This window comes from Balaenoptera ricei, chromosome 7, assembly GCF_028023285.1.
Source record: "Balaenoptera ricei isolate mBalRic1 chromosome 7, mBalRic1.hap2, whole genome shotgun sequence".
Taxonomy (NCBI): Eukaryota; Metazoa; Chordata; class Mammalia; order Artiodactyla; family Balaenopteridae; genus Balaenoptera; species Balaenoptera ricei.
In genome coordinates, this window is record NC_082645.1 from 39,542,493 (window position 1) to 39,560,513 (window position 18,021).

Here is an 18,021-nt window from a genome sequence, read left to right on the forward strand (position 1 = left end):
TGAAAATAATTATTTGGTTATATTACAACAGTTTTATAGCAAAGTGTTTGCAGTTTAAAAATCTTAATTTTTGTTTCATATGTGCTATCTTTAAAACAAGGCCTTTATTTTATATATTAAAGGATCAATTTAAAACATATATTGTTTAGCACCTGATCTAGCAATGCCCTCCTTTTTTCTTTTCCATATGTTGTAGACAACCTAAAGAGAGTACTATAACAAGCTGTATCATATTTTAACATTCTGACTTAACTTGATTGAAAAAACATTTTTTTTTAACCAACATGACAGATATGTTTGGAAGCAAGACAATTTATAAAACACCTTGTTGTTGTAACTATTTAAAATCTAGAGTTTACATAAAACTTGTCCCCTTTGGCTAGATTATATTAGTTTTATTCTTTTGTAGATGATTTAGTTTTTCTACCCCAGAAAATATTTTAGCATTCATACACGTTTGTAACAAATGCACAAAAATGTGTTTAATTTCGTATGCCCTTAAAAAGCACTTAAATGAAATCATTTATTAAAATTGTCAGAGGATCATGTAGTTAGACTCAGGCCGGGCTTTGAATAGTCATGGGACATTAATTAGATGACATTTTGAAGGAATGAGAGAACAAATAGTAGGTCTTTCCCAGGTAGAAGATGTAGGGAAGGGCTCAAGGCAGAGAAAACAGCATATTAGAGGGAACTGCTAGCAGTCTGGCATTGCTGGCACATAAAACACAAAAGGGAAGAGAGGTGAACGGAATGATGCCTGGAGTAGTAGTCAGATGGCAAATGGCCTCTATCTACATTATATATACTGGGAAGTTCTTAAAGAATTTTAAGTAAGAAATGACATAGTTAGATAAATGCATTTATAAAAGCCAGTAAAGTTTTGCTATACACTCCCAGCCCTTTAAGAGTGATGCCAGGGGATCCTATGTCCAGTAGAAACTTTTCCCTTATTGCTAGAATCAATCCATCCGTCCTGATAGTTAGACACACTCAGCATACTAGTCATATATTCCTCATCTATTAAGGGATCTTCATTTCTGTTCTAATTTCATATGTTTATTCATATAGTCCCCATTCCCACATGAAATTGCATTTTGAAACTTTTAGGTTCCTCTGAGTCCTTAGGTCTTTGACAACATTAATTTTTATAATGGTATCCCCCTGTTGCTAAACTGTAGGTAGGCATGTACCTAAAGTTGGACATTATTCAGTGAGGCAGCTATTTAGAATGTAGCTCTTACAAAATCAGGATTTTATTGCTAAAAAGATAATTAAAATAATATATGCTTCTTCTTTGTCCAATAAACAAGAACAAAGGAATAGGGAGCCTTAAGAGAACAAGCATTTTAACCAGACTTCTCCAACTGATTTGCAGCAGAGCAGAATAAAAACCCAGTCTCTTCTCGATCATGCTTCTGATTCTCCTAACATCAGCTCTCTCTTCCTATGTCTCAGACCAAATCCTGGAATCCCCTCCTGGGGTAGTCAGGAGGAAGGGATGCAAAAGATTTCTGAGGCTTTGTGACACTTCCTGTATATATTTTAGAAGAGGTAGATGATTTGTAAAGGAACCAAAGTGTAAAATTCACATTTGGGATTTCCTTTCAAATTGCAGGTTTGGGTTTGGTTCCCCAGGAAGAAGAATTAGCCCCAGCTTACTATTTCTGTGTCTCCCCCATAGTGTTGGTGGAGGTATATTGGAACCTCAAACAAATGCCTTTCTCCCCTGGATGACCCTGCTCAGTGGTAATTACCACAGTTTGGAAATAATGTGGAGAAAGCATTTTTCCTCTCAAAATAGGAAGAGAGGGATTCGTGAGGTAATTTGCAAGTAAATATGGTTGAGTCAGCGTTGTCAGAAAAAGAGATGTACTCCTAAGTGAAATTGCGAGACAACTGAAACTTAAGTACTAAAACTTTTATTTTTTTTTAATTTTAAACATTATGGGTAAAAATTTATCTAAACCATATTATTTCCCTGCCATATCAGAGTATATTTGTATTTCACTTAATGTGTTTTTGATGACATTTATAAAGTTTGCTGTTGTATAATATATCAGTGCTGCCCTAGAGGTCCACTCAGATTATATAGGGATATTTGACCTAGTATCACTTGGTCCTATGCTTTTTAATATGTGACAGCTTTTTGAAAGTCTTTATTCTTTTGCTGTCAGGTGGTGGGCTTAGTACTTCTCTCTGCAACCAGTCTGCTTAGCTTTTAGCGGGTCCTCTTTCCTCTTCTGATTCTCTGCTTCTGATCTGCTAAATTTAAAAAGTGATTTATAAAAAAGAGTGGGGAAATAAGGGACTCCCCTTTGAGTGAAATGTATGACATTTTTGGCTTTTGGGGATGGGAGGCTATTCATAAACCTTTTTTTATCTTCCTAGTTTTGGGCTTTATTATAGAGAAATAAAGTTATTGTGTAAAAACATCTCTACTTATAGGTGAAGCATAACTATTATTACAAAGTATTTATGGCCACATACAATATTTACAAAATGTAAATGGGATATATAAAAACCATACTAATTCTTTTTAAGCCTATAGCCCTTGCATGTTTAGAAATAGTTAAGCAATACCATGTGAACTTACTTGCAAGAACCAGTCCATGAAGAATAATGATTTTTAACCATAGAAAAATTTTGCTAATCTTTAAATGTTTTGGGGAATTCACTGCCTACTGTATGTAATATAGGAGTGATTCACTGTTTGTGATCAGATTCTAATTTTAGACCATTACAAAGATTGTTGACTTTTGCTAACTCCTAAATGGAATGCTTCATGCCTCTTTTTCTAGGTACCGTCCCCAATATCAGAACCCGAAGAAGAAAATGATCCTGATGGTCCCTGTGCTTTCAGGAGGCGGGCAGGATGCCAGTATTATGCTGTAAGAACTTTATTTTTTGTGGTGTTTTTGTGAACTGGAATTAACAGGTAACTCATGTCAAGGTGACTTAGTCTTGATCTAAAAACGGGAAGTCAATCAGCACTTTTTATTTAATATCCCCTATGCAGATACCAGTAAAAGATGCTCGAAGGTACTGAGTCCTTTCAAAGGAGATCAGAACCCTTTATTTGGAAATGATAACTGCTCATATTTTAGGAATCTAGCTCACTTTGGGCTTTAACTATAACTTCAGCAGTTATGACAGCTACTCACTATGTCATTGCTGGAGTTAGGTGAGCCCAGAATCTCTAATGGAACCCTAGATGGCTGATGAGTGTTTATTGAAATTTACTTTTGGGCAAGCCCATGTTTTCCATACAAACCCAGTAAGTATCAAACATAAAGGAATCATTTTTAAACCTACCCCATGGCAATATATTGTCAAATAATTATATTCATAACTTTTTGTCCCACTTAGAAAATGCTTTGTGCTGTTAAGTCAAGTTTTGGTGCAGATTATGTCAAGGAATGACCCTCACTCCCAGATGCTAAGGTTTCAAGTAAGGTGTAACGATGGAGTAGTGAGGATGGCTCTCATATATGGCTTTTGGAGACCTTTTGTCTTGTTGCATTATGGTAAACATATCACTTATAGCTTTTTCAGGTGTGTGTGTGTGTATTTAATGTAGGAGAGGTGTAGAGAATTGTTTATAAGTTATGTGTTTGAGAAAAAGGAGACAGAAAGTGGTAACATAGAAAAATAGAATGCTAGAAGAAATAGGAAGGCAAAGAAATGGACTGTATGTTCTTACAAGTAAAGAGGAAGTATGAATTTGACCCATGCGTACCTTCTTGAAGTGCAATTTTTATTCCAAAAAATTTCCTTCTAGTTTATCTCTGTGGGAAGTCTATAAATTACTAACTTCATTACTAAATTCATTATCTCTTCTTTTCTACATAAATGTTAAAAGCCACATTATTCTTTAAAGATATATTTCTTTTAAAATATAATATTATCTTAAATGTATTTGTAGTCATGAACTAAATTTAGTTTGAGTTATTTTGGTGAGTGAACTTTTGAGTCAATTTTATAGAATTTTACCTGGTTAATATCTAAACCCTAATTTTAAAGTTTTATATCTAAATTTTAATTGCTCTGCTAATGCTGTATTTACTTTATTTTTATCATGATTTAACTTTTCTTCATTTCAGAATCATTCCATGAGTTTTTGGGTTTTTGTTTTTAATTTTTATTTATTTATTTTTTTTGCAGCCCCGTTTGGACCAAACTAACCATTCAATTGAAAATTCAGAACTGGTAGATTTGGATAAGCTGAGATACAGGCACTGCCTTACCATGCTCACAGTCCCGAGAAGATGCATAGGATTTGCAAGGAGGCGAATTGGCAGAGGTGGAAGGTAAACTATTTGTTTTGACCTGGTTTTTGTTTACAAGCTGGAAGGGAAGGTGTAAAGAAAATGTTATTAAGTTCTTCTAGGTAATATTTGGCTTCATATTGCTTTTCAGGGTCATAATGGACCGGATATCCACAGAACATGACCCAGTCCTGAAACAGATAGACCCCGAAATGCTGAATGGTTTTTCAAGCTCTTCCCAAACTATAGACTTTTCTTCTAATTTCTCTCGGACCAATGCTTCCAATAAACATTGTGAGAATAGACTGTCCCTTTCTGAAATATTAAGCAATATCAGATCATGTCGACTACAGTGTTTCCAGCCAAGGCTACTAAATTTACAGGACAGTGATAGTGAAGAATGTACCTCAAGAAAACCAGGGCAGACTGTGAACAATAAAAGAGTTTCTGCAGCATCTGTAGCTTTATTGAACACCAGCAAGAATGGCATATCAGGTAAGTTGTCACTTTGTTCAAAGTATATCCTCTTCTCCTTCATTTTTCATTATCCACTAAATAGACTCTCAGGGTGAATTTTGAAGGTTTATTTCCATGATCCTACCGAGGAAAGGAACTTTATCTTAACCTATTACATTTTTTTTCCAACCTAAGAAACTAAACTCTGTTATTGTGGTTCACATTTTAACCAAAATGTCCTAACTGATACCTGTAAAACCACTGGCTTGTATTTTGAATGTGTGTGCCTGGTATGGTGAATGTGTAGGCACAATGCATAGGGAATTCCCTATGGACAAAGTGGTTCTAAGCTGCTGTCAGATCATCATAGCACAATACTGTCTGCTTTTGTTAAAGAAAATTTTCATTTTCTTGTATTAACTTTGCTTAAATGTAAGCATTGCTCCTCGGGAGTACCATTAAAAGCTTTCTTTCTGAAAAATGATTTCTAAAGAGGTTCCCTATGAATAGTTGTAATTTTGGTCTGATAACTTACCTCTCTAATTGAGATTGGAAAGTTTTTTTCCCCTTAAGAGACATTGTATTCAAATAAATATACATAGGCCTTGTAAAATAATGTATAACATCTAGAGAATCTAAAATGTAATTTTGATTTGTTTTCTTCTGTGGATAGTCTTCTCTTTATCACATGTATACAAGTATGTAGAATTTATAAATGTCTTTGTAATGTATACATTGCAAAAAAATGCGTGGTATACAGAGGCAAAGCTAGATGTGGTTTGACTTATACTGTTGATATTCTTTCTTTCTCTAAAATGTATATATTTCTATATTATTTCCTAGATGGTGCATTTTAGTATGCAAAATTGTTATGTTAAACTTCTCCAAAGTGATTTTAAATCATTTTAGGTTGACATTTGGTCTCAATAGTGTTCCGTCTTTTTTAATTACTGAACTGTTTATTTTCAAACTTGACTTAGACATTTATCTATTTAAAGGTTGTTATGGAAAATTGGATTTGTTTGAATGATTGGAAGGTGGCATATCATTTCTCCAAATTAGTTGGTTAATTTTCTCCCAAACGAATTTAGGTAAGGAAAATGGCATCCCGTTATATAAAGTTCATGAGTCTGTGAAGTTTAATGACCTTTTGAAGCTCAAATGGATAAATACCTATTATGACTTCAGGTTGCAGGATTCTTAGATATCTAAAAATAGTAGGAAGTTGACGAATATTAGGTCAAATCTTTTTTTGAGCCAACTCTAAGACATTGTTCAAATTATTTAACTTAACTGGAATTCCTGTACCAAAAATTACTCACAATAGTTTGTGCCAAAAAGTGAGTTTAAAACCATCATATGTAGGCATTTATAATTAGATTTGACCATAGATTGAATTTTTTCTCTACCAATGAATACCATAACAAAAAAGTGATGTTAATATGTTCCTTCTTAAGTTGAATATGGCCAAATATTTGCAGCTTTCTACTGTACATTCCTGATACACTCCAGATCTATGTGACTCGACTGTTTTCCAGAAAATATTTGTTGCACATGTTATTGTATCATCAGTACTGTGTATGTATGGATTCAGAATGTAACATAAATAATTCCATACAATCAGTTCTAGAATTTTATGACACTACCATATATCAGCATAAAATAAGCATTTAAAGTATTATTTTAGGCATGCATGCACTTCTCAGGGAACTTAAATCACAAATATGCAATGCTAACATCGTAGATAATAAGACTTTTTTTATTTTTGCCTTTCCCCTACCATCAGAAAAAAAGTAGTAGTTTTGGTCTGTGTAATTTTTCCTGCCTTATGCTTATGTATGTTATGTAATGGTACTATGTCTCAACTTAGTACCATTTCTTTCTTCCCTTAAAAAATTTCAAGGTTTAAGCAACAGCTAAGCTACATTAGAACCAATGTTTTAGAGTCAGGTCTTTCAAATATGTATTTAATTATTTATTACTAGAGTAAAGGATTTTGTTCAAGTTTTCTTCTCTGCTAACTATGACCCTCTAGTCATTGAGGCCACAAGGTGTTTTGTTTTTAACAAATTTCTTTTGTTTCAAAATATTAGGCACGGTGTATAAATTCATAATGAAACAAGACTTTTTAACAGCAGTTTTGTAAACAACTGAAAAGCTATGGCAGTATTTTTGTTTGTATGGGGCGTGCCATGCCGCATGCGGGATCTTAGTTCCCCTACCAGGGATCAAACCTGGGCCCACGGCAGTGACAGTGTGGAGTCCTAACCACTGGATTGCCAGGGAGTTCGCCCGTGGCAGTTTTAAGTACCCACCTGTACCAGTTATATTCATTACATAGTTTCTCAGTTCTGGATAGATCATTTTAAGTGGATTCAGTTATAATTCAGTAAATATTAATAGAAATTCCTTTTCTACCTAAAGAGAAGGTTATAGGAATTTTTTTAAGTTATATTTTTATATTTGATGGACATGTACAAAAGAATTGAAGCTTCATACATTTGGTTTCTTTTAAACTGTGTGTCTAACACTTTTGCCTTCTGCTTACTCTTCGTGGACTTGATCAGGAGAGCATGCATGTCTTTAAGAGGAACAGGACTGATATTCATCAGTTACCTGACAGAGAGTCAAGTACTGTCTTTAAGAGGAACAGGACTGATATTCATCAGTTACCTGACAGAGAGTCAAGAATTTTCTGTTTCACAGCTGGGAAATCCCAGCAAATAAAGGGTTTAATCAGAAATAGAAACCTGACATATATACATATATACACTATTGATACTATGTATAAAATAGATAACTAATGAGAACTTACTGTATACCACAGGGAACTCTACTCAGTGCTCTGTGATGACCTAAATGGGAAGGAAATCCAAAAAAGAGGGGATACGTATATGTATATACGTATACGTATAGCTGATTCACTTTGCTGTACAGTAGAAACTAACGCAACATTGTAAAGCGACTATACTCCAATAAAAATTTTTAAAATAAATAAATAATGGGGAAAAAAATAGAAACCTGATATACTTGACAATAATATTTATTTGTATCACAAGTTACTTAGTTCTTTAAAAAAAAAAACCTTGAACTTGAGGGCCAATGGCAAAGTATTTTCTTACTTTTATGTTGTTCATAACCCAGTTAATGTTTTTCAAGTCATAATCCCTGTGTCCTGAATGTATTCTAATTATTATTTTCGATACGGTACTGAATGGACTTAAAGGGAAACAAATAGAACTGTGTGTCGTAGTTATTAGTAAGAACTAAAACTAAAGACTTCATTTAGTTAACTTAAATAAAAGTATGTTTTCTTAATTGAAAATCTCTTCTCAAAGAATAGAAGCAGGACAGAAAGGAAAGATAGATGTGCTGAACATAGCAAGTGGATAACCAAGGAAAATTAAGTTTATACATAATTATGTAGGATCTAATATATGCAAAGCACTATGTTAAGTGTTTAAAAGTTGCAAAGTTAAGAAGAAGACAAGAATCCTTACCTTCAAGGAGCTTATACATGGATTATACATGACAGATATTATATTCTTTATATAAATAGGTGGTAAAGTTTTCAGTCATTTGAAACTGCAGTATTTAACTATTCTTTTGAGATACTATTCTTAAATCCTAACCTTAAGAAAATATATTTCACATCTAAAAATAACATTGCTTGTTCAGACTTGAAGGGCCGGATTAATTTGCTTTTTTTTTTTTTTAGCATCTTTAAGGATTAATTTACATTTAATCTTGGTTTAGACTAATGTATGGTTGCAAGTTAACATGTTTTTTCTTTTCTCATTTGTCTTGTATACTGAACAGATAGATATGAGCAACTCTTCTTGAAGCTTTTGACCAGCTTCAAATATCTTAATATTACCAGTTTGTAAAATCAGCAACATTTTGGGCAGTTTTCCAAGAGAAATTTCTGGTTTTTAATTTTTCCAGTGTCTTTTCCCATTCTTTTTTAAATTGCTATAAAATGTTTGCAAGCATAAAAGTTTTAAGAAAGGTAAAACTATGTTTTTAACAACTAGCTAAGGTACTCACAAGGATTTATTTTTTTAGTTAGAGTCACTTCTAAAGGTGGGAAATGGATTCACACTTCAGGAGTTTAAAAGATTTTAGTTTGACTGCTAAAGGAAATAATATTGAAATTTCAATTATAACTATTTAGCTTGGATGTCTGAAGTTTAAATGGATCTTTAGTCTGTTTTCTTTATCTTCACATCTCCTTTGTTCCTCATTCCCCACCCCCTTCACTCTCTCACCTCCCATCTTCACCCTCATTATTATCCCCACAGTTTTGCAGTTTATTCATTAGTTACATTATAGGATGTGTAGTCCTGGACAGGTAATGTCGTCTTTCATGGATTGGAAGATTTGTCCTCAGAGTAGCTCCAGTGGTTTTATGTGAACTTTTATCTGATTCCTTGCTATGACCTAGAAGGTTTAAAATAGGATCTCTCTCCCCCTCCACATAGACCCAGATCTAGCTTTTAAAACAAACAAAAATTGCATATAGTCAGCATTGCTTCAACAAAGCATGTATTAAAACTTTTATAACAAAGACCTGCCTGGTAGATGAAGAAGTGCTGAATAATATATTCATTTCGATTTTTAGATAATCTTTACTACCACATTAGATGTTCTTCATTAAGCTACAAAAACTTGGTCTAAACTAGTATTTTTTAAAATTCATGGCTTCCCAAGAATACATCATCTTAGCCCACTTTGAGAAACACTGCATTAAAAGTTAAAAGATTATTTTAAAAAGGCAGCAGGTACAAGCACAAAAATCATATGTTTATATTCTGTTGTGGGGTGGTCATCCAGAAAATACAGAACGTGTTTTGATTAGATTTTTCTTTTTATTAGTTTATCAATGAAACATCAATACAAAGTTGACAAATACTTGTAAAGATTTCACACATACTCAAGAATATATTCTCCGTGGGCCCAAGTTTAAGGAACAGTGATCTAGGGCTTTAGAATCAATACACCAGTGTAAAATCTAGTGGAGATACCTAGAGTATGTTTTTGATGGATCACTGTCAGATTATGAGGGGGAAAGGTGATGAGGGACCAACCTAGCAGAACACCTTATAGGAACCACATGCCTGAAAGGTGAAGAAAGAAATGAGGGATACCTAGGATCTTTGAAAACAGAATCAACATTCTAAGGATGGTGACAGGTGTTCTAAGAAAAAGTGCATGGATTCATCTGAGGAGTAAATCAGACCGATAAACCCAAGATAGGTAAAGAGCCAGGTACGAAGATAGCCAGAAAGGTTAGAGGCTTTAGTGAAAAACAGACTGTCAGTTATAGACACAAAATATTTAGAAACGCGGGTGTGTTACTAATGTACAGAATGACATATTTGCATACGTAAAAGGGGAAATTCTGTAATATGTGACCTATTAGAATGTGTTACCCAGGGAGATTTGCAAAACTCATTATTTAGGGAAAGGAACACTTCCTGTCTGTCTGGAACAGTGAAATATTGCCTTCACAAAACAATCAGAGTGTGGTTACTTTTAAACTGACAGGACTTGGAGGTGTGGGGGAGATTGATGACCAGCATGAATTTTACTTTTAAGCTAGCAACTCATGAGAGCAACTAGTAGAAAGAACTTGGCTTGGCCCCAAGCAAGAGAAGCAGATATCGTTTCTCTTTTCATACATTCCCACTTCCCCTTTATGCCACTACCACCCTTCCATAGCTGGACCCCTATTCTGTATCTCATTCCTAAAGAGATTTGTTCACACTGTTAAGTATGCCCTTTTCCTGGTGTTATTTTAATGCTTGCCTCTTGGTAACTCAAAGCCAATGTAAGAAATAAATTTCTTATGGAAATATTTCAGTAATTTATGAAAGGAAAAATAATTAGTGGAGAAGGTGCTTTCAATTAAATTACCATCCTCCACCTACTAGTAAGTCAACCCTGAAGATGATAATTCAATACTGTGTCTGTGTCATTAAAACCATACATTTCTTACCACTTTCCATTCACCCTAACAAAATGAAAGAGGTCAGTTAGGGAGGATGTTTTGTATGTGTTCCAATTCTGTGTCATGATTACTAATTGCTATTTTTGTCTAAAAGTGTTTAATGGTCTAGAAAATTCTGAATGGGGAACATAAGCATTTTTCAAGCACAAAACACCTTTTAGTAAAAAAAGAACTAGATGTCAAGAGTGAATCCAACATGCTGAGCTTGAGGTGAGGGGGAAGAGGGAAAAAATGAATGTAATATTTTAAGCATATCCATATTTTGGAATTAAGTTTTATATCAGTGGTTTTCAACTAATAACAGAATCAGGGATGAGAATTTTGGTATCAAAGTCAGCCTGAGTTTTAAAAAGTTAGGCAACACTTGAACATTAATTTGAGTAATTTCAATTGCGTCTTGGCTGGGATTTTATGAGTTTTCTATGGGGAAAAGGATGGGGTTCCTGAGCAAATTAATGATTTCAACAAGTCAGGGCAGTAAGTAGACATATCCCCCCAGAAAATAGGAAATTTTATTAGCATCCCTTTTTAATAGCTACATAAAGTGATCCTCTTTTTATAAAAGCAAGTAGAATACCTCTAGTAGGCAACACTTTGTTAGCTAATGACTACTAACCAAAAGTAATTTTTTTATTAAAAGAATACAATTTGTTCTTTTGAGTAATTTATATGTATACTTTATTCTGATTAGTAAGATTTTATAATTGTCTGACTTAAAAGCTTTTGGAAAAAGAAAAGATTCTCATTTCTCTCTCAATTTTTAAATAGCTACTAAAAGTGTATTCTCTTTATTTGGTTTATTCCTCACTTAAAATTCACCACTGTGACTTCTCACCTTTTCATCACAACATAAACCTTAGCTCTGGACACACATAACGCTGAATTTGAGGGAGTAGACCATACACCAGATTCCAAGTCCATTTCTTTTGAATTGGTACACTGTTTATACACATAGGACTTAAACAGATTTATTTGGGTTTAACTTAAGTTTTTCCTTCCTGTCTTTGTATCTAATAAACTATTTTTCATCTCTTTCCCAAGGTTTTCAAACAGCTGGAAATTCATGAATACTTCACATTTTCATTTCATTTTGAAGATTTTAAATTTAGGATTAAATTTTTTTTTTCATTTAAAAATAGAACACTTGCAGTGAACTTAACATGTGCAAAGAAAGACATTTGATTTTGTTGGTAATTCAGTAAGATAACTAATGTGTACTTCAAAAATACAGGTAATAGTAAAATTTTAGAGTGAGCACTATCATAGGCCCAGGTTTTTTAATCTTCTAAAAATAAAATTGCTATCTCAGAACTGTTTTTTCCTGATAGTCCAATACTAATTTTAATGATAACATTGTAGAACAGAAATGAAGGTATATCTAAAGCTTTGTCCATCTCTGGGGCCTAATTCCTTTTTCATAGAAAATAAGCTGTACTTTGCATAACTTGTTATATGTCTAATTTACCATCAAAATTTTTTTTTTAATTTCTCATTTATGATCCTACTAAATGGAAAACTTGGGGACGGGGGCTAGTTAAGTAACATAGGTTGAAGGTATAGTCTCCTATCTAAACTCCTTCAGGTCGTATTGATTAGATAGCTAGATTACATTTAAAGGTTGACTCATATTAGTTGGTATTTCTTTATATGTATCCTTTCTTCCCAACTACACTGTAGGAGTTTATAGCAGGGACCCTCTTTTTAATTTATTTTTTCCCTGTATTCATTCTTAACTCTTAATGCAGCACTTTTCATCATAGATAGTAAATACTTGTTGATTAAGTGAAATAGTTGGGAGAGAGGAAAGAAAGCAATAAAGAAAAATAGAGTAAAATTACTCTAGTAGTACATGTATTCTGATGTGATTTAATGTTTTGTGACTCTAATAACATACTGACTTCTGTGGAGATAGCTTTGTGACCTCTAAATCAGTTTATCAGTGATCTCCTTAAATATCGGTGAATGAAAGTTTGTTTACATTTCTTTGAAAAAAGTGTTTCTTATTGTAACTTTTTCTTAAGTAATTTCTTAAATAAAAGTTTTAAATGTCTTCTTTTTATTTGACATTTAGTAACTTTTAACAGTTGGTAACAGCATAGTTGATTACATCTGAGGATGCTGAACACTTCTCTGATTTCCAGCCTGTGTTTTTATAGATAGGACTTATTTTAGACATCAAATCTATTGGCTTAAACTATGGTTTAAGTCTGAATAAAAGGGAGAATCCTTATATTTGAACTACGTTATACAGTAAAATCTACATATAGGAACTTTTTTAGCATGTGACATTAGAAGGTCATAGATATTAGCATAAGCCACTTTGGCTGAAAGATTGGTCGTTTTTATTCGGTTCTTTGCTGCTGATGTATAGTGTGATTTGAAATTGCTTTTCATCTTAATCGTGGAATAACTTCATATTGTATTCTACTTGTGTTGTTAAAGGTACTGTAAAACATACGTATTTCTAAAATTAATGTCCTTTTCCAGTGACAGGGGGTATCACGGAAGAGCAATTTCAGACTCATCAACAGCAATTAGTTCAAATGCAAAGGCAGCAACTTGCTCAGCTTCAGCAGAAACAGCAATCTCAGCATTCCTCGCAACAGACACATCCAAAAGCACAGGTAAACCTGTCTTTTAATCATGGTTATATCTATTCCTTTCTTTCATAATTATGTCTTTTTTCAAAAAATTTTAGTCAGGTCACAGAAGATAACCTTGTCATTGCCACTCTTGATTCTGGAGATCAAACCTAAGTGTCTTTTCAGTTAATTTACATAATTTTAAGTGACTAGTTTATATTTTATGAGAGGAGCACTAGAGCCAAATATAGTATTTTTAATTTAGGGAAGAAATAAGTACATATTTTTGGAAGGGTTATTAAGAATTCTTAGAAGTAATTAGATTCTCTTAGAACCATCATCCCCCACCCCTACTCCCCCAGAAATATTTTTATCAAGGATATGACTATCCTAACTCCTTCCTAACCTGTGCATTTAAGTGCCATGTGAACGTGCCCCATGAGCTGAGAGGTAATTGTCTCGACTTGTGCCATAAATCCAGACAACATACCCCTTTGCCTACTTGAATCACATTTCCCTGAAGAAAAAAAAATTGCCACTAGGTGAGGTTTTCCTAGGCACCATTAAATGACTGACAGTCGGGATAAGAGTAAAAATACCTTATAAAACTGTATTGCCAGAAGAAAAAAGCCCTGCCAACACCTTGATATGAGCCTATAAGACTGATTTTGGACTTCTGGCCTCCAGAACTGTATGAGAATAAACTTATGTTGTTTAAGCCACTAAAAAGCTGTTAGTAACAGCTAAGCAGTTTAATACAGAATCGAAAGGAATATGACCATTAAATTTGCCTTTGTTTGCCTTTTCTGAATCTCAGGTATTTCCAACCTACTGAAACGTTAGGCTAAGACACAGTTTTACATTGGGACAAAAATGGCTGTTAGTCATCTCTGTTATTTCATTTTGCCCATAGTATGTAGACTGTCAAGTATTTTTAAAGGCATTCATTAACACTTATTGGAAAAATGAATAGGGCATTAAAGATTTGGGTTGTTTACTACCCTAGCTCTTTCTCATAAATAATTGCTTCCCAGTTTTTAGTCACTTTCCTGTTTCATATGATGAAAATAGTCTATGGAGATCTCTTAACCTAAACACCTGTAACTGTTCAGGATGAAAAAGGCAGCAGCCTCTTGAGTTTGCTCATTTCTTAACATGTTCGTGAACTCATGTCTAAAAAGTTGAGAGTTTAATTTTGTTTATTTTATAGGGCTCAAGCACCTCTGACTGTATGTCTAAAACACTTGACTCAGCCAGCGCCCATTTTGCTGCATCTGCGGTGGTCAGTGCACCTGTTCCAAGTCGCAGTGAGGTAACCAAGGAACAGAACACCGGCCACAACAACATAAACGGTGTAGTCCAGCCTTCAGGTAAGCCTGTTGTTTCATGTGATACTTACTAGCTCAAAGTTGCAACTCAGTGATTTGAGGTATGGTTTTTGGTTTTCAAATCCAAGGGAAAACATCATACAAGAAATCAATCTGGACTCTTCATAATATCTATGGATATGTATGGTGGAATAGCTGGATGTTTTCTAGAATTCACATAGAGCCTGCTCCCTGTTTCCTCCCACACCCACTGGATTCCTACCTATGTAACACTTCACCCTGCCTCGTTTTATCCACATACTGTCAGTTGCCTCACATCTTAGGAAACACATCGAGCTAATTGCTAACCAACATCGTTGAATCATTTATACATTTATAAAAAGGCAAAATACAGTTTATCAGTAAATTGGAAATTGGGTTTACCTTCCCAGGCTTACATACTCACAGACCTGCTTTCTCTGACTCCTTCTCATGAAATACAGCATTGCTGTGAACGTATTTCTGCTGCTTACTACCGAGTCCTCAAAGATTTGCTGTTCCTGTCAGTCCTCAACTACTGCTCAGACCCTAGGGTTTTCCTCTTGCTTTTACATATACCCGTGATTGTGATTGCCCTTCCTTACTGATGTTCTTGCATGTGTAAATTCTAGTGGAAGTCCAACCTTCATCTCCACCTGCCCTCAATCTCCAGAGAGGACCTCTCTGTCCTATTATACAGTTTCCAAATATGGAGGCAGCAAAATACTTTGCAAACCCTTTTGTGTAGGCTAGTAGAAAGAGGGTGTCTTTGGGGTTGTAACAGGTGAATATGTTACCAATCAGAAGGTCTCTTTGGAGAGGCCGTTATGTGGAAGGTCAATTTGGTATTTAACTAGATTACAAATGTTTGCATTTCTTTTTATTTTTAAGCTCTTAATTTTTTAAAAAGTTTAATGTCTCATGACTTGAATGGAACGATTTTTTTTTTCCTTCTCCTTCAGGAACCTCTAAAACATTATACTCCACCAACATGGCTTTATCATCCAGCCCAGGGATTTCAGCTGTACAACTTGTAAGGACAGTTGGCCACACCACTACAAACCACTTAATCCCAGCATTGTGCACAAGCAGTCCTCAAACACTTCCCATGAACAATTCCTGCCTGACAAATGCAGTGCACCTCAATAACGTCAGTGTTGTTTCTCCAGTCAATGTGCATATCAATACACGGACTTCAGCACCATCGCCAACAGCCTTAAAACTTGCCACAGTTGCTGCCAGTATGGACAGAGTGCCAAAGGTTACTCCTAGCAGTGCCATCAGCAACATAGCAAGGTGTGTGTATGTGTGTGTGTGTGTGTGTGTGTGTGTGTGTGTGTGTGTGTGTGTTTCAAGTATCATTCTGTCCCTTTCTGCTGGCTATCCTGTGGGAGGAAAACAACTTTTTTTTTTTTTTTTAACCGCTCAAGCAATAGATGTCTTGTCAATTGATTGACTTGCTTTTCAACAGATACTGAATATCTGCCTAGTCTAAAGCTCTGTGACTTAGATCATTTGTTTGAGGTCACTGGTAGGATGTTTAAATGCCAATCAGAACTGTAAAAATAAAAAGGAAAAAAACCCACATCAACTTGGGAACCATCAAACTGAAAAAATACATCAATCTATTTTAGAAGCTTCATTTATTCTTCTAAATATCTTTGTAGTGTAGACAGTCCAGAAGGCTAGAGTTGTTATTAGCTTCCAGAGCTTTAGTTTTCAAATCAAAATTTGTATTTTCTTCAGTATTATACACAAAGGGAAAGTAAATTATTCTCTATATATTTTAAAATTGAGAATATTCTGGAATTAACTAAATCCATGATAATGTATTTCAGATTTTTTCTTTCTATAACACTAATGCATGAGAATCAAAAAAATTGATTTGCATGGATTAATAACTACATGACCTTAAACCTGTAAAATTAAACTATAGTGGAAAATAATTTAAGTAATATTGTGCTCCAAATGATTATTCTTTTTGAGCATCATATGCTCCATCTATTGTAAAAACACTTGGATTGTCATATGTTATATATTTCATAAGTAATTTATCATTGGCTTCTACTGAAATATTGTGTTAAATTACTGTCTTTCCTAAGTAAATAGTTATAATCAAGTTCTTAGGAATTACTAGGATTTTTTAGCTGAAGAAAACTTTTCCTCATTCCTGTATAGAAATTGTAAAAATGGGAGATGTTCTTCTGCAGTATACGTTTCGTTGTAATTACATAAAAATGTATCTATAAATACTAAGTGATACACATCATATTCTAGAGAGTATTAATGTTTATTTTATTCTTTGCCTTATTATAGAGAGAACCATGAACCAGAAAGATTGGGTTTAAATGGAATAGCAGAGACAACAGTAGCTATGGAAGTGACATAACCTAAAACATGTGGCTTTGACCTGTGCTGATGGTGTGCAGTCATTCATATTCCAGCTGAATGCAAAAGGCGACACTCTGTGGATCACAGAGCGTAACAATGGACCTAAATGGACAAGAGTATATCGGATGTTAAATCGATATATGATGTATATTTTGTAAAATTGGGAAAATCACTACCTTGTAATATAGTTTATTTGTATCATCAATATTATTTCTGTTACTTGAATAGTAGATATTCATCATCATGCTTTTGCACTTGAATTTGCAACTGAATGGATTTTAAAAAATAATTCTTTAATGGGATCATGAGCATGAAATGGGATCCTGCATCACTTGTTTTAACTATTTATTTTGCCATGTTTACATTTTGTATCTTGTAAAAAATAAATCCAACTTTGTGTCTAAAAAGTTAAAGATTCATAGCTAGGAAATGAAATTCTTGTAATTTTTTTCTAAAGGAACTGTAAAGTTTTCACTTGGTTCATTTTGTTTCACAATTTGACTAGATGGACTTTTTGGTAAATACTTTAGTGGCATTTCACTGTCAAATATGAAGTTCAAGGCAAAATAGTATTTTCTATTACTGTGCAGGGGAAAGGGATGGATCGATACATGCAAATTTAATGTAGTAACTCACTTTTCCATATATTTTGAATGTATATTTCTATTTATAATACCAGTTTATAAAAAATGATTACACAGAAAAGAGGACTAGGAAAAATTATGCATCTAGCACATTTAAACTGTGCAGGTATGAACATTTTTCAAGGATTACATTTTATCTGAAGACTGCATATTTTAACTGGCTTTACCTGTACCACACCACATAAAGGATATTTTGCCAGGTATGTACTGCATTGTGTGATTGCAGTAACCATTGGAGGTCTAGATATCGAGCCATCCCGGGTGCTGGGAGGGGGGGGTCGTGGCAAGATTTTGTCTTTTCAGTTTTGGAGAGTTTTCCTGTGG

The 18,021-nt window shown here is 34.1% G+C and overlaps 1 protein-coding gene across 2 annotated transcripts in view; it reads left to right on the forward strand.

The window, feature by feature from the left end:
* Positions 1–17,460, forward strand: part of EPC2 (enhancer of polycomb homolog 2) — a 105,331-nt gene extending 87,871 nt beyond the window's left edge. For both annotated transcript variants that reach the window (XM_059927814.1, XM_059927815.1), the window contains 7 exons: positions 2,802–2,891; positions 4,165–4,310; positions 4,420–4,763; positions 13,222–13,358; positions 14,527–14,686; positions 15,625–15,958; positions 16,979–17,460. In XM_059927814.1, the coding sequence (XP_059783797.1) occupies positions 2,802–2,891; positions 4,165–4,310; positions 4,420–4,763; positions 13,222–13,358; positions 14,527–14,686; positions 15,625–15,958; positions 16,979–17,051 (1,284 nt within the window). In that variant the 3' untranslated portion in view covers positions 17,052–17,460. The remainder of the gene's footprint in view (positions 1–2,801; positions 2,892–4,164; positions 4,311–4,419; positions 4,764–13,221; positions 13,359–14,526; positions 14,687–15,624; positions 15,959–16,978) is intronic.
* Positions 17,461–18,021: the final 561 nt, after the last annotated feature.